The 22,427-nt window shown below is 46.2% G+C and overlaps 1 protein-coding gene across 3 annotated transcripts in view; it reads right to left on the bottom strand.

The window, feature by feature from the left end:
• The window catches only part of PDS5B (PDS5 cohesin associated factor B), a 263,572-nt gene that overhangs the window by 178,692 nt on the left and 62,453 nt on the right, over nt 1-22,427 (bottom strand). For all 3 annotated transcript variants that reach the window (XM_054015327.1, XM_054015328.1, XM_054015326.1), the window contains exons 2-3: nt 21,977-22,103; nt 13,714-13,917 (exon numbers count right to left, since the gene is read on the bottom strand). In XM_054015327.1, the coding sequence (XP_053871302.1) occupies nt 13,714-13,917; nt 21,977-22,084 (312 nt within the window). In that variant the 5' untranslated portion in view covers nt 22,085-22,103. The remainder of the gene's footprint in view (nt 1-13,713; nt 13,918-21,976; nt 22,104-22,427) is intronic.

Here is a 22,427-nt window from a genome sequence, read left to right on the forward strand (position 1 = left end):
TGGAAGGCTTTCCATGCTATCTTTTCCTTGCCACGCACTGCATGGTCAAATGCATCATCTCGAAGAAGTTCACGAATCTGAGGACCAACAAAGACACCTTCCTTTATCTTAGCTTTACTTAACCTTGGAAATTTTCCAAGGAGGTACTTGAAAGCTGCTTGTGTTTTGTCAATGGCCTTGACAAAGTTCTTCATCAGACCCAGCTTGATGTGTAAGGGTGGTAACAAAATCTTCCTTGATTCAACAAGTGGTGGATGCTGTACACTTTTCCTCCCGGGCTCCAATGACTGTCGGAGCGGCCAATCGTTCTTGATGTAGTGGGAATCTCTTGCACGACTATCTCATTCACAGAGAAAACAGCAGTACTTTGTGTATCCAGTCTGCAGGCCAAGCAAGAGAGCAACAACCTTCAAATCGCCACAAAGCTGCCACTGATGTTGGTCATAGTTTATGCACCTCAAAAGTTGTTTCATGTTGTCATAGGTTTCCTTCATATGGACTGTATGACCAAGTGGAATTGATGGCAAATCATTGCCATTATGCAGTAAAACAGCTTTAAGACTTGTCTTCGATGAATCAATGAACAGTCTTCACTCATCTGGATCGTGAACGATGTTGAGGGCTGCCATCACACCATCGATGTTGTTGCAGGCTACAAGATCACCTTCCATGAAGAAGAATGGGACAAGATCCTTTGGACGTCACGGAACATGGAAACCCTAACATCATCTGCCAGGAGATTCCACTGCTGTAGTCTGGAGCCCAACAGCTCTGCCTTACTCTTGGGTAGTTCCAAATCCATGACAAGGTCATTCAATTCACCTTGTGTTATGAGGTGTGGTTCAGAGGAGGAGGATGGGAGAAAATGTGGGTCCTGTGACACTGATGGTTCAGGACCAGAAGTTTCATCCTCTTCCTCGTCTGACTCAAGTGAGAATGATTCTGGTGCATCAGGAACCGGTAGTCCTTCTCCATGGGTACTGGGCGTATAGCTGATGGAATGTTTGGATAATGCACAGTCCACTTTTTCTTCTTTGACACACCTTTCCCAACTGGAGGCACCATGCAGAAGTAACAATTGCTGGTATGATCTGTTGGCTCTCTCCAAATCATTGGCACTGCAAAAGGCATAGATTTCCTTTTCCTGTTCAACCACTGGCGAAGATTTGTTGCACAAGTGTTGCAGCATATGTGTGGGACCCACCTCTTGTCCTGATCTCCAATTTTGCAGCCAAAATAAAGGTGATAGGCTTTCTTAACCATAGTGGTCATACTGCGCTTGTGAGATGCAAAAGTCACTTCACCACAAACATAGCAGAAGTTATCTGCACTGTTCACACAAGTACGAGGCATCTCTGCTCACTTTGGCTAAACAGAAATGTGTCCCTTTGCAAAATCAAACACTGACAAATAAGAGAGCACGACAATGTATGATTTCTAGAGCTGATATAGGGCAGTTTGTTCAGCAGAGTGATGTAAGCTTCATTAGGATTGCATCATCCATGACTTCTAGGAATAACATGATGCAATTCATATCATGTATGACGCAATACCAGCTTCAGATTGCATCATTCATTGGTTTGCCTAAAAAGCAAGTACTGTCCAAACCCAGTCATAGATTTATTCATAGATCCAGTCAAAGATGTATTTTAGTCATTTCTGGTTTAAATTGAGATCCCTTCCCTTTATAACTCACTTATCCTCTGTCATTCCCAAGTCAAGGCTTGTATATACTGACCCAATAGCATATCTTGAAAACTAGAGCCAATCAACAATTTTAAGCATCATTTTCGTTCTCAGTGACCCAGAATTAGTAAAGTTTGACTACATTTATTTCAGAAGCATTTTGGCTGTAGAGCAGTGTAACCAGACCAGCACACACTGCTTCTTGCCCAATCAAATTGGCCCCCAGTTGCAATAATTCACCATAGTGAGTCAACAAGGCAACATCATTGGCACATTCAAGGTCTCGAAGCAAAACGGTGTGCTCAGCTCAACACTACTGACAGCTGCCTCCTCAAGCTTATCCATCAATTTCACCAGAGCACAAGCTTCATCAATGGCCTTACTTGCACAGGTACTGATCCAAGACACCTACAGAGCCGCTACCTGTAGCGTCAGTCCATACCTTTGCGTCCCATTACGCCATCACCCAGCAAGCCCAGGACAATGCCAGCTTCGGCAGAGCAGTGTTGCAAACCGCACATAAATGAACTCAGAACTCACCTCCAGGGATACTGCTTGTGAGTCACATGGAATCGACATGAACAAGCACTCAAAGAAGAAAAAATGGTTACCTACCTTTTTGTAATGGTTGTTCTTCGAGATGTGTTGCTCATGTCCATTCCATAACCCACCCTCCCTTTCAGTTGGAGTTCATAGGAAGAAGGAACTGAGAGGGTTCGGGGCTGGTAGTGCCCCATATACCAGTGCACAGAGTACTGGGCTCCAGAGGGCACCAGAGCCAGCCCTCCAGATACCACAAAGGAAAAAATCTCCTGCAGCTGTGCACGTGGGCATGCACACACCTAATATGGAATGGACGTGAGCAGCATATCTCGGAAGAACAACAGTTATGAAAGGTAGGTAACCATTTCTTATAAAGAGGAGAGAGAAAAATTGTTCTCATCCACCGAGGACAGGACGAGAAGTAATGGGCCTAAATTGCAGCAAGGGAGATTTAGGTTAGACATTAGGAAAAACTTCCTAACTGAAAGTGTAGCTAAGCACTGGAACAAATTACCTAGGGAGGTAGTGGAATCTCTGTCATTGGAGGTTTAAGAACAGGTTAGACAAACATTGTCAGAACTGATCTAGATAATATTTAGTCCTGCCTCAGTATAGGGGACTGGACTAGATGACTATCAAGGTCCCTTGTAGTCCTACATTTCTATGATTTAAAAATTGCCAGTGATGGAGAATCCTCTGCAACCCTTGCTAATTTGCTTCACTGTTAAGAATTTGAGCCCCATTTCTATTCTGAATTTGTCTAGCTTCAACTTCAACTTCCAACCCTTGGATAATATTCTGCCTTTGGCTGTTAGATTGAAGAGCCCATCATCAAATATTTGTTCTGCAGATAGGTACTACTGTGATCACATCACCGCTCTTGATAGACTTGATAATGTCACACTTGTAGACTTCCATTGGGCCTTTGATTCAGTGCATTGAGCAAGATTGTGAGCTCTCCAGTGAGGTGACTTGGCACTTCTGGGGAAATAGTGTTATTGATAAAAAAAAAAAACTATCATGGAACAGTAAGCTGCATTTCAGTTAATGGTAGATACATGGCATGGTTTCCTATTTCTATAAGAGTTTGGCGAGGCCTTTCTCCATTGTTGTTCAGTATAAGAACCTAAGAACAGCCGTACTGGGTCAAACCAAAGGTCCATCTAGCCCAGTATCCTGTCTACCGACAGTGGCCAATGCCAAGTGCCCCAGAGAAAGTGAACCTAACAGGTAATGACCAATTGATCTCTCTCCTGCCATCCATCTCCACCCTCTGACAAACAGTCTAGGGACACCATCCCTTAACCATCATGCCTGCCGGGGGCGAAGACTGACAGCAGTTACATCTGCAGGGGTCTGAGGCGCAGCCGCGCATGCTGTACGACGTAGAGTACACACTGCCATGTGGTCTAGTAGCCTGAGGCATACTCTGGTGCTTGTGGGTGGGCGCACTGTGTTATAGGCAATAAAGTTCCAACATTACTCGGGACCAGAAATCTGGTAGGAAGGCTCTGGCCTGAGTGGAGTCAAGCACTGCCCCTATAAACTCTGTTCTCCGAAGTGATGTCAGAATTGATTTCTGTTCCTTTATAAGCAGGCCCAACTTTTGACAGGTGGCCCGTACTAAACTGATGCTGTGCTGAACCTGGGGATCACAAACGGCCCTTGAGGTATGGATAGATCTGCACACCTGGACCTTGCAGGTAAGCTGCCACAACTGCCATGCACTTTGTGAAAACTTTCGGAGACGACAATAGACCAAAGATCAATGCTGTGAATTGCTAATGGCGTTGACCCACCACAAACCAGAGGAATCTCCTGTGCCCACACAAAATAGAGATATGGAAATAGGTGTCTTAAGTTGAGGGCAGTGTACCACTCTCCCAGATCCAAGGAGGGGATGATGGAGACCAGGGACACCATGCGGAACTTTAACTTTTTGAGATATTAGTTGAATCAATGCAGGTCCAAGATGGACCTGAGGCCCCCTTTGGCATTCAGGATTAGGAAATATCAGGAATAAAACCCCTTTCCCCCTCAGCTCTCGAGGAAATTCCTCTATAGCCCCCACACGCAGGAGAGCTCCTCCTGGACAAGAAGCTGCTCATGAGAAGGGTCCCTTAAGAGGGATGAGGAAGCGGGGGTGGTAGCGAGGAGTGGAGGAGAACTGTAGGGTGTATCCAATCACTACTGTGTTAAATACCCAACAGTCCCAGGTAGCATGGGACTATGTAGTAAGGAAAGGAGACAAACAGTCCAGAAACAGATTTGAGGGGGGGGGGGAAATGGATCCTAAGGCAAGTCCGGTACACCATTCTCGGGTACACCCTGAAAATCCCTGCCGCAAGCCACCAGGGTGGCTTGCGGAGCCCGACTGGTAAGTCGGGGCGGACAGAGTGAGTTGATGGCACTTATAATCTCTATCCATTTTCTTATAGGGACCTTGGCGAGATGGGCCCAAGAACCTAGGAGGAGATGGCTGTGGCCAGAAGTGCTTCCATGAGGCCGGCAACATGTGCAGGCCCAAAGAACACTGAGCAACTCTCAAATCTTTCAGTCCATGCAACCTGGTGTCAGTTTGTTCTGAGAACAGTGCATTGCCCTCAAAAGGAAGATCTTGGAACAGCTGCTGCAGCTCATGGGAGAGTCCCAAGGATTGTAGCCATGAACTGCGCCACATAAACACTGCCAACCAAATTGGCCACATCCAGGGCAGCCTGGAGAGAGAGGTTACTTCCTTGCCCTCCACCAGGATGGTCAAGAACTTCTGTCTTGCCTCCTGAGGCAGGGAGTCCTTAAATTTGGCCAATGAGTTCCAGACATTGAAGTCATAGCTCCCCAACAATGCTTGCTGGTGGGAGATATGCAGTTGCAGGCTGGCCATCGAATAAACCTTTTTTCCAAATAAGTGCAGCTTTTTAAAGTCTTTATTTTTATGGGATGCGCTAGTTTGCCCCTGCCTGTATTGTTCGTTAGTGGCCAAGACCACTAGTGACCCTGGGGGAGGGTGGGAGTACATGTACTCATAGCCCTTGGCAAGGACATAGTACTTCTCTGCCTACTTCGATGTTGGAGACAGAGAAAACGGGGTTTGCCACAGTGCCTTGACCAGCTTGACTATCCCATCATACTGGGAGTGCCACCTCAGAGGGAACGGCCGCAGCCGACATATCAAAGAGGCTGTTCACAGGTTCCTTAATCTCCTCAGCCTCCAACCCCAAGTTCGAGGTAACGCATTTGAGCAGCTCTTGGTGGGCTCGAAAAACGTCCAGTGGCAGCAGGTTGGTGTGCCCCATAATTGACTCATCCGGAGAGGATGAGGTAAAGGCCGTCACCACAGGAGGGGATGACTCCTCCACAGTCAAGGCCGATGGCACCAGGGCTGTTGGGGTTTCGGTACTGGCTTCCAGATCCGAGTTGGTCTCCAGTGGTGGTGGCCAGGTCAGCACCAGAGTCCGCCTCTGGGAGAGTACTGAGGACCATGGCTGGGAATATAGTCCCTGAATTGATGGGAATCCCCACGGGGTCCAATAAGGCCATTGCACCGGCCACCGCCCTGGCAGCCAAGCCATCAACGGACCTGCAGTAAAGTCCAGTGCGTACGGCCGATGTCAGTGCCACGACATGGGAGGGGTAGCTTCCTCCCCAGACTCTAATGAGCACTCCTCCCTCAGTGACCAGGGAGGAGCCGTCGCTACCATCTCCTGCCAGCTGTGATGCAGAGAGTGGTGCCACACCTGGGACTGGTGGCAGGGAGCGATAACCACTGCCACAGTGCTGGAGATGTACGACATGGCGCTGGGGAGCAGTGCTGGTGACTGAGAAGACAGTGATTGGTGCCATAACACCAGAGATCAACGTCACAGATCCGGCGACCAGTGACAGGACAAGGACCTGCACGGGGTCAAGGCCAACTGGGGCAGCCCCATCAAGGGATTCTATCTTGAGGTGACCACCTTTGCTGATGGGTGAGAGTCTCTAGGCATGGGCGGCACCAGGAGTGATAGGAGGAGGCCTTTTGCCACCTGAAAAACCTCCAGCATCGAGGGAGCTCAAAGATGTAGGGGTCCCTGACTGCTCCCAGGAGTCGGTGATTTGTCCTGAACAGGGCTGAGTGTCCTGGGAGGCGTATCTGCCGCCAACTGCAGCTCTCGAAAAGACGAGCAACCTGGCAGGGATGTCACTTTGTTAGGAGTTCGCTGCCTGACTCTCCGCAGCCACTGGAAGTACCCCCTGTTGCCAAGCCGTTTTTTGTACCTCTTCTTCGGCATGGAGGAAGGAGAAGAGCCCAGTGCCGACAGAGCACTCTGCACTGGGGCCGATGTGCTTGGTGCTAAGTCAGCAGCACAGCTCCGAAGCCAGAGGAAGAGCAGCTTCCATTAACAGGCCCTTCAAATGAATGTCCCTGTCTTTAAGAGTGTATGGCCTGAAGCCCTTGCAGATCCTGCACTTTTCTTTGATGTGAGCTTTCCCAAGGCACTTTAAGGAGCTCATATGAGGGTCGCTCACTGGCACAGGCTTGTGGCAGGCTGCATATGTTTTAAAGCCCGGGAAACGGGGCATGCCCCAACCCTGGGACAACAGCCCAGATGGGATCTTTAACTAACTAACCTACTATTAACACTAAGAACTATGTACACAGAAAAGTCCACAGACAAAACCACAACTGACCTTGCAATTGTCATGGGCAGTAAGAAAGAACTGAGCGGGCGCGGGGCTGGCAGCGCCCCGTACACCAATGCATGAGTGCACAGCTCCAGGGGGTTCCAGAGTCAACTCTACAGATACCACGAAAGGAAAAATCTCTGGCAGCCATGCACGTGGGAGCGCACAAACCTAACATGAAATCAACATGGGCAAGCACTCAAAGAACCACCTTTTACATACTTGAAAACTATTATTTCATCCCCCTGCCCCTCAGTCTTTTTTTTCCAGGCTAAAACAATTTTTCCAATCTTTCCTCATAGGTCACATACTCCAGACCTTTAATCTTTATTTTGCTCTCCTCCGATTTGTCTACATCTTAACCAAAATATGGTGCCCAGAACTCAACGGTGTGCCTGTTGAAGCCTTATCAGTGTTGAGTAGAGTGGAAGAATTACTTCTTGTGTCTTGCTTAGACCAGTCCTGCCAATACATTCCAGAATGAGGTTTGCTTTTTTTGCAGTAGTATTGCATTGTTAACTCATACAGTTTGTGATCCACCACAACCCCCAGATCCTTTTCTTTTGTACTCCTTCCTAGGCTGTAATTTCCCATTTTCTATTTGTGCAACTGATTATTTCCTTCCTAAGTAGAACTTTGCATTTGTCCTTACTGAATTTCATCCTATTTACTTCAGACCATTTCTCCAGTTTGTCCAGATCATTTTTAATTCTAATCCTGTCCTCCAAAGCACTTGCAACCCCTCCCACTTTGGTATTTTCCACATACTTTATACGAGTACTCACTATGCCATTATCTAAATCATTTATGAAAACACTGAACAGAACAAAACCCCAGAAAGATCTCAGCGTAACCCCACTTGATATACCCTTCCAGCTTGACTGAACGATGCATAACTAGTCTAGTCTATATTTCCCTAGTTTGCTTATCAGATGATCATGTGAGACTGCACCAAAAACCTTACTAAAGTCAAGATGTGATGTATCTACTGTTTCTCTCCCATCTACCAGGCTTGTTACCCTGTCAAAGAAGGATATTAGGTTGGTTTGACATGAATTTGTCGACAGATGGGGTCGAGTGGAAGGGCCGAGGGTTGAGCCCCCTGCCCCCGGCAAAGTCAGTGCCTGTGCTTGCAAGAAAAGCAAGAGGAGCAGCCGGACAATCCATCCTCTTCCACTCTCTGACTCCACCATGTCAACCAAGCTTCATACTCAGCAGTGATGATTGTAGTATTGTTTCTTTAAAATTGTTTAAAATATATATAATGCCTTTTGTCTAGCAAAAAAAAGTTCCCTGGAACCTAACCCCCCTCATTTACATTAATTCTTATGGGGAAATTGGATTCACTTAACATTGTTTCATTTAAAAAAAAATAACATTGTAGTTATGTTCCTGAAAAATGTGAAGTGAGGAATTACTGTACTCTCAGTTCTGGTACCCAACACCACACCACTCTGCAGCAGCCGAGTAGCCATTACAGGGTAAGTCTGACTTTGCTTCTGAAGCTCTGGGCTGGAGCATATTCAGAGATGGTGCACATGCACATACAGGAGCTGTGAGAAGACTAATTATATTCTCTCCCTCTGAGGGGATGGCACATGTGCAGCCTCCACTAGAAGTTATGAGGGGATGGAGCATAGTTAGTGAAGACAATCTTTGGAGATTTTAACTGCTGAACTCAGTCTCCACTAAACACGTACGAATTTTTCCAAGTCTTATCTTTTAGCCAAATTAGGGCAGATTTTCACAGGAACAGCAAAGACAAAGGCCACCTGCCTGCCACATTTCAAGTCCCTGCTCCCAAGTATAGGGGCACTAGAGAGTCTCAAAGAAAATGTCACCAGTATTTTTTAAAATGACAAAACAATGTATTTTTCTCTAGCCTCATCCTCAGGAACAACTGAACCATTTTGGATGGAGTTTTCACACAATAACTTCAGCCTGAGTAAGACATCCAGCATGGAAAATTTCAGACCAAATGGTCAAAGTTGAGCAAAGTTATAAGGCTCTGAAAATAGGCTCTTATAATGGCAAGTGTCAGACAACTTTAACAGGTGGACTACAGACTCCACCTATACCAAGGAATAGGATAGAAAATATTGATTTACATAATGGCATTATAATTCCAATTATATGCCCTAACTGTGCTCATATATTTTAAAGGCCAGAAAGAATAATAGGATTTTAATGCCAGAAGGCACAACTATTAACATTTAAGTCTGATTTTCTTATCTCAAAACACAGAATTTCACCAAGTGATTCTTGTATTGAACCCATAACTTCTGGTTGAGCTAGAACATCTCTGTCAGAAAGACGTTGAATTTTTATTTAATTTGGGGCCATTCACGTTCTCAAAAAAAGATATAGCAAACAGAGTGAGATGGATGACAAAAGTTAGATTGAAGACCTAGATTTTAATTTTCGTTGCCCAACACGAGACAGCTTAAAATGGCCTAGTTTTTACAGTGCAGGGATCACTCCTCAGATGAATCTCCCCCTTCCTCAAGAGAAGCTGTGCACAACCTTCTATGTGGATCCTAAGGACAACACTGTATGAATTGCACTATCAGATTCTTTCATGGGAGACTCAAAGCAACAGCGCAACAAACCTTTGAGTGCAGGGCCGGCTTTAGGCCGATTCAGCCGATTCGGCTGAATTGGGCCCCGCTTCAAAAGGGCCCCGCGCTGCAGCTGTTCACCCCGCCCACTTCCCCCTCCTCCCCTGCCCTGCACGCCCCGCCCCCTCCCCTGCTTCCCGCGAATCAGAGATTCGCGGGGACTCTGAGACTAAGCAGCAGGGGCGGGCCGGCCAGCAGCATGAGGTAAGCTGGGGTGGGGGCGGGAGAAGGGCTCCGGGGAGGCGCGGCCGGTTCCCGCAGGCCCCAGCACGGCCCCCGTGGCCCGGCTCTAGCCCGGCGGCGCGGTCTGGGCTCGGGGCCCCCCCGGCGGCGCGGCTCGGGGCCCCCCCGGCCCCCCCCGGTGGCGCGGCTCGGCTCGGGTCCTGGGGGCGGGGCTTGCAGCAAGCCCCACCCCCAGGAATCGGGCCCCGCTCTTGCTAAAGCCGGCCCTGTTTGAGTGGGCCTTAGAGGCTGAAGCCCAATCTCAATTTCAGGCTAAAACAATGTATGCATGATTAAAAAGCCAGAAAGATTTAAAAGGAAAATAGTGGGGTAAGATCTGGGAAAACAAAACACTGGTCCAGAAAGAGGCATTCTTCCTCTTAATTTCTTCATATTCATGTGGGAATAAAGGTATCGTCATTCTTTGTATCAAAAAGTCTTTAGCCCTGCAACCAGGACACCTGTGAACTCATTTCATGAATATAAACTGTCTCAGTGTGACACACTATACCCTATATTTACTATTTTTACAAGACTACAATAAATTTTGTACAAAGTATGCCTTGAGAGATACCATATGAAAACTCAATCTACTGAACATTATTGTCCTGGTAAAATGTGTATATCAACATTAAAAGAACAGGAGTACTTGTGGCACCTTAGAGACTAACAAATTTATTAGAGCATAAGCTTTCGTGGACTACAGCCCACTTCTTCGGATGCATATGGGCTGTAGTCCACGAAAGCTTATGCTCTAATAAATTTGTTAGTCTCTAAGGTGCCACAAGTACTCCTGTTCTTTTTACATGCTCCAAGTTTAAGAAAAATTAGGCACAAACTAGTTTTTCAGAGACAGACACATGGGTGCCTCAGCCAGATATCAGCATAATCAGATGAACTATTACAGACTATCACCTAGGTAAGTGATCATTCTTTGTCAAGAAGAAGGGTGTGAACGAGAACTTTACATATTGACAGTGGAACAGCTGGGAGTTTGTGTGTAAACAGATTGGCTGTCGCCTGAACCTCAGCTGGAGATAATCCTCAAAGAGGGGAGAAGAGCATAAGAAGGAGAAAACAAACAAACAGTGGCCTCCAAATCACCTAGGCTCCTGCCCACCCCGTCTCTACTCATGGCAGCTACAATGCTTAAAGACAAAGGAAGCAACATTGAATTGGGGGAGGGGTCCTGGCTGAGAGCCTTATAGATTGCTGTAAGCATATTGTGAGATAAAATCTTTGCTTTGAATCCATTTAGCTTGCTAAGTTAGGTATTACTTTGCATATTATCATTTATTTGCTTCTTAACCAATTCCGCCTTTATGCCTCATTACTTGTACATCACTTAAAAACTATCTTTCTGTAGTTAAAAAACTTGTTTTATCTAAACCCATTTGTTTGGGTTGAAGTGTTGGGGCATCTCCACTTGAAATAACAGTTTGTGCATATCCTATAATAGGGAGTTTGTGCATATCTAGATAATACTTAGTCCTGCCATGAGTGCAGGGGACTGGACTAGATGACCTCTCAAGATCCCTTCCAGTCCTATGATTCTACGATTTTCCACTGATGAAATGACAGACTTTATATGAGCTCATATTGTCCAGTAGAGAGCTGGGCAGTACAAGATGCACATTTCTAGGAAAAGGTCTGGTACTGGGAAGTTGTTGGTGTTGCCCTGTATGTAAATCATGAGTGGCTGGCCAGAGCATTCATGTAATTCAGTTGGGAGTAATTTTGCATGCTAGGAGTAGCAGTTCTCAAAGCAAAACAGTGTAAAAGGCACCCCAGGATTGGTGAATTGAGGGGACACAGCTGTTCAACAGCTCAGACTGTACCCGGTGTAATGTCATACTCCATCTGCTGCACTACTATTTTACAAGAAAGTGATACCACTATCTGCCCTTTTTTTCATGTCTTTGATGCACTTACAAATTTATCTCTGAAAGGCACAATTCTGAAATCTGCAGACAAAGACAGACTAGAGAAGTGAAAGCCAAGAGCAGGAGACAATGAACAAAAGACACCACTATTTTTTAAATATTAATTTTCACTGCTGCCTATTAAAAAGAAAAAAACCAACCCATCAGTCAAGATTCAGACAGGGTAGTGAAAAGCTGTTTGTTTGAGGGGCAGGAGAAGAAGGAGAGAGAAGGTAGGACCGGTGTTCAGTGTTCCCTATATTTTTTTTACGTGCATGTGCGGAATGAATTTTGTTATGTGCACCACTATGGAGGTGATGTGTGGCAGGGGTGGGGCCGAGGGGTTCGGAGCATGGGAGGGTGCTCAGGGCTCTGGCTGGGGGTGTGGGTTCTGGGGTGGGGCCAGGGCTGAGGAGCTTGGAGTGCGGGAGGAGGCTCAGGGCTGAGGCAGGGAGAGAAGGCTCTCCCCAGCCTTCCCTCTCTCTCCGCAGCATCTTGGGGACGGGCTGTGGAAGAGGCACCTCTTCCTGGCCACCTCTCCCCCCTGCGCCATAGGAGGGGCACCTCTTCCCAGCTGCCTCTCCCCACCTGCATGGCCCTTGATAGCTTGCTGCGCAGCTTAGAAGGAATTTAGCTGGTAGTGGTTCCCCCCCCCCCCGCATTACAAAAAGCATAAAGCCATCTAAGAACTGCCATAATAGGAAAGTTTCTGTAACAAAAAGATGACTTTGCAGCTGCTTAAACTGTCATTTCCCAATCAACCATCTCCATCTCGTTGGGCTATGGGTATTTCACATAATGTAGAGTAAGGTCACTCTTAAAACTTTGCAACTTTCAAATTCTCAGTAGAAATGATCACTCTCTCAGTTGGGTGGAGAGTAACACCATAATTTGAACTATTTTCAAACACATCTTTCTTCAATAAAATTCTCTCTGCCCTCCAAGGGCATTTCTACACTACACACTAAACTTGGTCTCTGACTCTGGTTTGAGCCCAAGCCTCCCCATCAGTCCAACTCAGTCAGCAAGCACTCAGGACCCAGGCCCTAGAACCTAGATAGAGGAGTGGATCAGAGTCAGAGTCCTGCTGCAGCTCAGGTCCAAGCCCTGTTACTTTTCAGTGTGGACACATTTCAAGTAATGGACTAGAGTCATAAGGTCTGCGTAGTGCAGTGTAGACATGTTAGTACAGCTGTGACCTAGGTCCAGCAACTGTAAACTCAGGTTTACAATGCAGCGAGGCACACAAGTGCAGGCTTGGAAACACCAAGTCAACAAGCATGGGTCCCACAGATCCCAAGAGAAATACCCAAAAATGCTAACTGAAAGCACTAGTGATCACTACCTTAAAAGTGCTGGCAGAGGGGATTTTGCAGCTCTCTCACAGAAGGATCCTGTGGAAGCTATAGACCTGTCAACACTACTAAAAGGACAGCAGAGTAGATATTCTAGTTAATCTCATATTGAAAACAGACATAAAAGTTAATTCCAAAAGCCTTTAAATATTATATATGGAAACAGAGATTGCCTGAGATATAAAGTGGGTGAGGTATTATCTTTTATTGAACCAACTTCTGCTGGTGGAAGATACAAGCTTTCAAGATACACAGAGACTCAGCAGTTCGAAATCTTACAACTTCCACTAACAGAAGTGGATTCAACAGAAGATATTACTTTACCTATCTTGCCTCTTTCATAGATTGGGACCACAGTTGCAACAGTTATGCTTCTAATCAGTTATATTTGTTATGTCTACAATATAACTGAGTTAGGAGATTTAATTATAACACTTATCTCCCAACTTTTATAGCAGTTAAAATTTGCAGTGCAGACAGAACCTGTGTCCCCATAACCAGGTTAAAGCCTTGGATTTCTCAAGTAACTTATTGTATAAATCAAAATAAATAACTAGTAACCTGGTGGAACCAGTAGTAGATAAAATCATTTTGCTTGGGGTGCAATGGGCGAAATATATTTGTTCTGCCCTTTCTCCCCCACCACCACTTTTTTTTTTCCCCCTTCATATATTTTCTGCATGTGTGCTTATTTCAACTTACTTTCAGTTTATCTGGTGAGGTGTATGGAGCTTCAGGAGCATAAATTCTGAAAATATCAGCAAGGCAACATGCTACCAGCAAGCGCACATCTTTATCAGGGTGTTTGAGAAAAAAATCTGAAGCAAGATGTAATGCAAGATTTAGATACAGCTCCTTTTCTTCTTCAGAGTCCTGGTCCATATCCATGAATGTTTTCACAACCATCTATAAAAAAAATTACATCAACATATAAGTGAAATTCTCTATGTAAACAGGTCTTCGTTCAAAATAAGACAAGAGCTCATGCAATTCTACCCTTTCTCCACCCTCCCAACACTCAGCTTTTGCACAGTTGCTGAAAGCCACAAAGTAACATTTAATATACCTTTAAAGCAGCAGTTCTCAAACTGTGGGTCTGGATCCCAAAGTGAGTCCGAATCCTATTTTAATGGGGTTGCCAGAGCTGGCGTTAGACTTGCTGGGGCCTGAGGCCGAAGCTAAAGCCCAAGCCCCACTGCTTGGGGCTGAAGCCCAACCTCCACTGCCCAGGGCCCTGGGCTTCGGCCTTGCTCCCCATCCCCACTCGGGGCGGTGGGGCTTGAGCTTTGACCTTCCCGGCCAGGGCAGTGGCACTTGGGAGAGCTCAGTCTTCAGTCCCCCCTCTGGGGGTTGGGAGTAATTTTTGTTGTCAGAAGGGGGGGCGCAGTGCAATTAAGTTTGAGAACCAGTGCTCTAAAAAGACAATTACTGATTCGACTGAGATAAGAGAGGTGTTTACCTTTGCATTAGCCATGCACAAGTAAACCCAGAAAGCAAAAGCAGTCAACTTTTATTAGGAAGCTTAAATTTCTGCTTAAAACATTTAGAGTGACACAGACAAAGCTGACAAACCCCAATCTGAATCCCCCCCCCCATTTATTTTCTTTTTGATATTTTAAGTTTCTGTCCTCTAAAACAAAGGCTGAAACAAGCTTCTCACCAGGACAACCCACCAACCAGAGCAGAGTGCACTGGGTTTCAATGCAATCATACATTAACCCAGGACTTTGTGCAAATTAATTCTATTTTTATTACAGTAGCACTACGCGATCCCAATCAAAATCAGGGCCCAACTGGGCCAAGTCCTGTATAAACAGAGTAAAAATGGTCCCTGCCCTGAAGAGTTCACAGTCTAAATGGACAAGACAGACAAAGAAAAACTAAAAGCCCAGTAAAATATGTTGATGAAGACATTCAGTCACTAGTGCAATTTAAATAAAATGCTTGTGTGAAGGGGATAAAAAGATGTATTATGTTTGGCCCTTTGATTATTAGAATGAAATTCCAATACCCACTTTCCATATGATGCAATTTATTTTATGGGCTATTTTTAAATTGAAGAATCTAAGTCATTATATATGAATTTCTTATTTGAATCCCAGAGATGTAACTATTTTAATTAGTGCAACTGCCATTGGATGTAGCAAAATGGCAATTAAAGCTTGATCCTTCACTCATTGAAGTTAGTGGCAAAATTCCCATTCTTAAAGCCTTAATTTTGTAGCACTAAAATGAGAGAGAACATTACTTGTTAAGTGGCTCACTTTGCACTTCCTGATAAAATACTTCAAAACAACTATGGTATTTTATAATCATAATATTTGTGAGCAGTAAGAAGGTGGGCTCGCATGCACAAGATGAAGTCTGCCATGACTTGGAATCAAGCCTCGGGGAAGAAGGCTCTGGCTTGAGCAGAGTCGATGACTGCTCCAATGAACTCTATGCATTGTACCGGAATTAAGTTCAACTTTCTCATTTATTAACAGCCCCTGGTCGTGGAACAAACCAGATCGAGATGCTGCCACAGCTGATCCCGAGACTGGCCCTTTATTAGCCAGTGTGACAAAGTGGGGGATTTTCTTGTGTTTTCCTTAGTTTTCCAATGGTTTGCATGCCGAGGGAGTGGGACTCAGTGTCCCTGGGTGTTACTGGTTTAACGAGGTGAAGGGAGAGGGAGTTTGTTGTTACAGAGGACCGGAGAGGGAACTTGGGACCCCAGCCAATGGCCTGGAGGATGGACACCCCAGCGACTGGTGACCTGACAACCTGAGGACCCAGCTCAGGAGTCACAGCCGGTTCTGGCCAGAGGGAGTACAATGGACTGTAAAGAGAGGACCCCATGACCTAACCAGCCGGTTCCAGCCAGAGGACAGAAGCAAGGAGAGGAGGCCCAGCAACCCAGTTTATGATCCTGTTTCCCTGGAGAGAAGACAATGGACAGAGGCAGGGCTTGAGGCCAGTGATATCAGATGCCCAGCTGGGAAGCAGGGGGACTCTGGGCTGGAGAGAGAGAGAGCAGGCAGAGCCCACCTGGATGCTGGGGAGACTTGGATGTGTTGTGCTGAGGGAGGCCAGGCCAGGGGCCCTGAGAATTTCCTGTGCTGTGTTCAACGCTCAATAAACCCTCCTGTTTTATGCTGGCTGAGAGTCACTCCAGTCTAGAGAACAGGGTTGCATCATCCCTTTCAGGGGGTGGAGGCCCCGGGGGTCCAGAGCGAGTGGACTCCCTGAGGGGGCCCACGGCGAGAGACAGACGTGCTAAGGCTCAGAGAGGTGCAGCTCCAGAAGGTGGAGAGGCTTAACCTTGAGAGAGAGTGGACCCCCGAGAAGGGCTGTCTCACTGAAAGGGGCACCCCCTGACAGACCGCACAGGGCCAAGAGTGGGCACGATCTGTGAGTCTGTGACAGCCAGTCGTCAAGGTCTGGGTAAATCTGAACACCCTGACACCTCAGGTAAGCAGCCCCTTGTGCTATGCACTTTGTGAACATTCTTGGGGATGACGCGAGACCAAATGGTACTGACGTGAACTGGAAATGGTGCTGGCCCAGCATAAAACAAAGGAAGCGCCTGTGCTCTGCAAAAATGGAAATGTATCTTTCAAGTGGAAGGCAGCGTACCAGTCTCTCGGATCCAAGGAGGGAATGATGGGAGGTAAGGGAGACCATGTGAAACTTCAACTACTTGAGAGATTTATTGAAGCGATGCAGGTGCAAAATGGGTCTGAGGCCTCCTTTTGCTTTTGGGATTAGGAAGTAGCGGGAGTAGAACCCCTTTCCTTTCACATCCCAAGGGACCTCCTCCACCGCCCCTAGGTGCAGAAGGTTCTCTGCCTCTTAGACGAGGAATTGCTCATGAGAAGGGTCTCTGAAGAGGGATGGGGAAGAAGGGTGGGACGGAGGGTCAGCCACAAATAGCCGGGTGTAACCTGAGGATATTACTTCAAGCACCCAATGGTCCAAAGTTAGTCAAGACCAGGCCAATAGGAAGAGGCGGAGGCAGTCCAGGAAAGAGGGGAAGGGTGGATCCTGGGAAGCGACTGGGGCGTCATCCTTGAGCGCACCCTCAAAATGTCTGCTTCTGGCCTCCATGGTTCCTGGAAAGGTCAGGCTGAGCAGAAGAACACGAAGATAACAGGTGTCACCGCTTAGGATAGAAACAAGGGGTCTTTCTCCTGTAGGTGCTCAGCCGAAGAGTCTCCCAGCACCCAGACTGTGGAGGCGGAGGGCGGAACAGCTTCCTGGCCTATTGAGGAGTATGGAGGCCCAAGGAGCAGAGTGGCACGGGAGTCTTTAAGGCTGTAGACTCTCAAGTCCATGAGTTCAGAGAAGATCCCCACCTCCTCAAATGGGAGGTCCTGAATGGTGGACTTCATTTCCTGGGACAACCCAGGACTGCAACCAGGAGCTGCGTCTCATGACCACCGCAGAGGCAATCACAGTAGCCGCTGAGTCAGTTGTGTCCCAGGCCATCTGGAGGGCCCCCCTTGCCACAACTGTGCCTTCGTTGATTAGAGCAGCGAACTCCTGGGCCGCTCCTGAATTTGTTAAGGGAGTCCGGCAGGTTAAAATTGTACCTGTCTAACAGGGCCTGGCGGTTAGACACCCGAAATTGCAGGCTGGCCGTCAAATAAATCAGCCTGCCAAATAAGTCCAGTCTCTTGGCATCTTTGTTTTTCCAGCGTGACACTGACTTGGCCCTCCCTGTCCCTTTCATTAACATCGGACACGACCAGTGATGCCGCTGGAGAGTGTGCATACAGCTATTCAAACCTTTTTACAGGGACATAATACTTCTTTTCTGACATCTCAGACGTAGGTGGAATGGAAGAGAGGGTCTATCACAGCGATTTGGCAATCTTAAGGAACCCTGAGTGGACAGATAGTCGACCCGGGCTGGGATGGAGGAGGATATAACATTAAAGAGGTCAATCAATCTCCTCTGCGGCCTCAATTTTTAAGTTCAAGTTGGTAGCCACCCTTTTAAGAAGAGACTGGTGTTCACTGAAGTCGTCAGGGGGACTGCCCGTGTGGGAGGGACCCGCCATTGCTTTGTCTGGAAATGATGACGATGATTGCCCCACCGGGGGAAGGCCAGGTTTCCCTTCCTTCTCCGGGGACGGCTCCTTGGGTGCTGGAGTCCAAGGTGCTGCCCCCGCATCTGATCCGGTACCATGTTCCGACTCTGGTGCTGGCAATGCCAAGAGCAGTTTGTCTGAGGCAGCCAGGGAGGACTGGTGGGAATATGGGACTGGCATTACAGGCACACCCCACAAGTTCCAGTACGGCCATTGAGCAGGCCACTGTCCCTGCTGCCACACCAGAGTTGCAGATACAGCATGGGTTTCGCAGGTCCCAATCCAACTCCAACCATTGCCTTCCAGCATCCCGGGCAGAACCGTCAAGGCCTGAGTTTGCCGACTGACCCTGGCCAGCAACCAGCGAGGATCGGTGCCTGCCCAACGAGCAGTACCAGGGAGATGGAGACCGGTGCCATGACTGGGAGCGATCCTGCCCAGGTGGGGACCAACGTCTGGGAGATGGGCTGGGCAAAGGTGACCTAGGCCGTGACAACCTTTGGCAGGAAGCTCACCAGTACTGGTGGCATGGGGACCAGTGCCTCGACTCTAGTGTCCCGTGTCTCGTAGGGGAAGAGCGCAGTGTCAGGGACTTGGGTCTTCTGACCGGAGATGCAGTGTTGGGGTCCTAGGCCAGAAAGATGGGGATCTGCGCCTGCGGTCCAGGGACCGAGGATGCTCCATTGTCTTATGGGGCAGTCCCATGATCGGCTTGCTTTTAGGTGTTGGGGCCTTAGCCAAGTCTGGACCCTGGTGCAGTATCTGCAGTGAGGTCGGCCTGCTTTTACTTTGGTCGACGGGCAACTTCTGGCAATGAGGGCCCTAAGAGAAGCCGGGCTCCCCTGCACCTCTCAGGAGTCACAGAGAGCAGGCTGCAGTTCCTGGAGCAAGAGGGACTGCAGGGCATGACGACAGGTAAAGATACCGCCAGATGAGGGCAGTGCCTGGCAAGAGCTAATTCCCAGAACCACCAGGAGGCAGCGCCACGTGCCTTGAGTGGACCCCATGACACTGCCCTTAAAGCTGCAAGATGGCTAATAATATATGGAGACATACCTATCTCATAGAACTGGAAGGGACCCTGAAAAGTCATTGAGTCCAGCCACCTACCTTCACTAGCAGGACCAAGTTCTGATTTTGCCCCAGATCCCTAAGTGGCCCCCTCAAGGACTGAACTCTCAACCCTGGGTTTAGCAGGCCAATACTCAAACTACTGAGCCATCCCTTCCCCATGGCTGAAGACCCACTGTTTGGATCTGAAGGTGAGATAACCCTAATTTTTTCCTAATGTTATACTGCACTAAGATTCTTGGATACAGGAGACTCCAAACAACTTTGACTCTATCCAGTCATCTTGAATACTGAAGGATACATTAGATGTATATAGTACACCCATGCTAGAATGCCTTTCACAATAATGAACCTTGGGCTGTAACAAACCCTGGGGGCTGACAGAGCTGTCACACACACACACACACAAGGCCGGCTCCAGGGTTTTTGCCGCCCCAAGCCGCGATCGCGATCCGCGGCGGCAATTCGGCGGGAGGTCCTTCACTCCAAGCGGGAATGAGGGACCGTCCGCCGAATTTCCGCTGAATAGCTGGACGTGCCGCACCTCTCCGGAGTAGCCACCCCAAGCACCTCCTTGGCAAGCTGGTGCCGACCCTGCGCGCGCGCGCACACACACACACCCAAAACCCCTCCGCAGGTCTCTTTTTGTTATAACAAACCCCTGGCTATAACAAATAAATGGCTTGGATCCAGAGGGGTTTGTTACAGTGAGGGTAAACTGTACTTTTAAAGAATAAAGGAAAACTCTTCCCAACTCATGAAAGAATCTGAAGGATCCTATGTATGGATGTGCATATCAAGAAAAATGTTAGAAAAACAGGAACTGAACTAAATGCTCCCTATTTGGAATCTGAAAAGGGACTACCCATTACTCAGGCTCCTGATCTCGAAAATCTGATACCTGTCAGCAGTCTATAAAAATTCAACTGCAATACAGAAGTATGTATCTGTCTGCCATAAGATTTACTTTGTGGCAAAGTCTCTTGAGAACCTTTGCTAACAGCAGATCTCCATCAAAAGGCATTCTAATGAAATGAGTTTTCAATACCATATTTTCCTTCTATAGATTGGACTAACTTGTTTTTTGGATGTCACTTGCCATCATACCTCCAAGACACTAACAAAGAACTCAAGGTGCGGTCAGCTAACCATTCTGCTGCCTTAGTCAAAGCAAATGTTTTATTTAAAACAAATGTACAGGAATTCGCCCTTAACTCTTGCAGCTACAAAAATAACTCTGGAAATCAATCCAGCATACATTGGGACCTGCACCCCAGTTTGTACTATCTCCAATGCCTGGCTTAAGGGAAACATCTGCTACTGACAGATCTTTAACGCTTGGAGTAACCTTGAACTGGAATGACATTTTCCTTCCCATGTTAGGGCAAATATTTCAGTAACATTTCTAATTCTAAAAAATCAAGAGCATTATTACAACTTATCAGAGTTGTAGCCACCCAAGAAACTGTTGCCCATATGGTTTATGTGATACAAGTTTAAACATCTTAGAAACATCTAGTTGAGATTTTCAGCGCAATCTAGAGTTTTTGGTAACAAAATTTTAATGGAAACCATTTCTAAATCCCCTGTACTTCTTCCAAAATTTCAACTATCTTTATCTAGGAACTCCTGATGCTGATCCACCAACTTTGTCGTATCATAATGGGCAGGAAAAACTTTCTGGAGCTTTACACTTAGAAAAGAATTACATCCCCATATGTTTTCCCTAGTTCCATAATATCTACTCATCTTGCTCAGAAAGGTTTTCATATCCAAACATGTCAAATGGTCCAATTTAAACATCATGTTATTCAAGACTTTATCCTTAACTCATAATTCTCACATTGCAGCCTGGTACAAACAGAAGTACTTATAGGAAGTAATTGTCACTTACTTGCAATCTGCTGTTCTCAGCCACATTAAGATAGTGCATTAGAATATAGCAACTAACAACTGGGATTAACCCTACAATATTTTCATTTTATATCAGACAGCCTCCTACTAAAAGGGCACCAATCAAGCTAATCAAACATATTATTTCTCTCTCTTTCCTAAGTCTAGATTTTATATGAAAATGAACCACAACACGATTGTTCTTCCACTAAAGAGAAAAACCAAAACAAAACAAAACACCAGGAGAAAAGATAAGGTATCAAATAAAAATTTTAATGCATTTCCATGTGCTGATCAAAAAAATTAACATACTTGTTCTGGACTGGCTCTGTTCTATGTGACACCTCAGCACCACTATAGTGGAAATCTATCAACCACAGATTCCTAATGGAGCACAGAGAACCTACAAGAGTAGGCAAATTATTTTTAAAAAAAGCAATCACACCTCTTTCCAGAATAAAGCAGCTGGCACCACCACCCTCCTGAGATATGTGAAAGGGATTCTGAAAGTGACAGAAAAAGATTTCATCCATACTTCTCCCATAAAGATCTCACACACTCACCCAGGGCAATTCTATTTAAGGCGATCCTTCCATATACATAGCCTTGTTTTTAAATAAGAAGAAATTATTTTAAATAGTATGTCTCAGAAATCGTAATATGTCATTTATTTCCACTATTGATTGCCACTTTGTACTTCAAAAATATTTGAATAAAATTGGGACGGACTAGTCTGAGGCAGCGGAAGAACACAAAAACAGAAAGCAGCCAATAGTTACTCTGAGAGTTAACACGAATAAATAAAAAAAAAAAACCACACAAATTTAATAGGTATAATGTATATTATGCAAAGTCTCATTTCATATTGAAAGTAATTTCAAGATACCCCAAATGAAACTCCAAAACTTAGCAAGCTATTTACTAACCTTTAACCGCCTCACCATCTCTTCTTTAGATATTTTATCAGATATTTCTTTGACTCCTGGAGGATACGTAATTTTTCCATCATTGGCTCGTGTCTTTGAATGAGCCATGATTTCACGGTTTTAAAAACTGTAAAGAGAAAATCAAAATTAGTTAGTACTTTCACAAATCATTGTTTTTTAATCTATCTTGATATAACTTGCAATACAGTAGACGGGGTGAATACATAAGCCATCTGCCCCACTGGGGTATTATTTTATAGGCAGTGAGATAAATATGAAGGACCCTAAATTCACCCTTCAAATAAACACTTGCAAGTCCAACTGAAGCCAATAGGAGCGATACACTTATTATTGAGGGTAAAGTTGGGTCTTGTTTGTCTTTCAATAATTAACAGTGTGACTATACAGACCCTAAGGTTTCTTCTCGGATAATGGCACCCTAAATAAAGGA

The sequence above is a fragment of the Malaclemys terrapin genome, chromosome 1 (genome assembly GCF_027887155.1).
Source record: "Malaclemys terrapin pileata isolate rMalTer1 chromosome 1, rMalTer1.hap1, whole genome shotgun sequence".
NCBI classification, from domain to species: domain Eukaryota; kingdom Metazoa; phylum Chordata; order Testudines; family Emydidae; genus Malaclemys; species Malaclemys terrapin.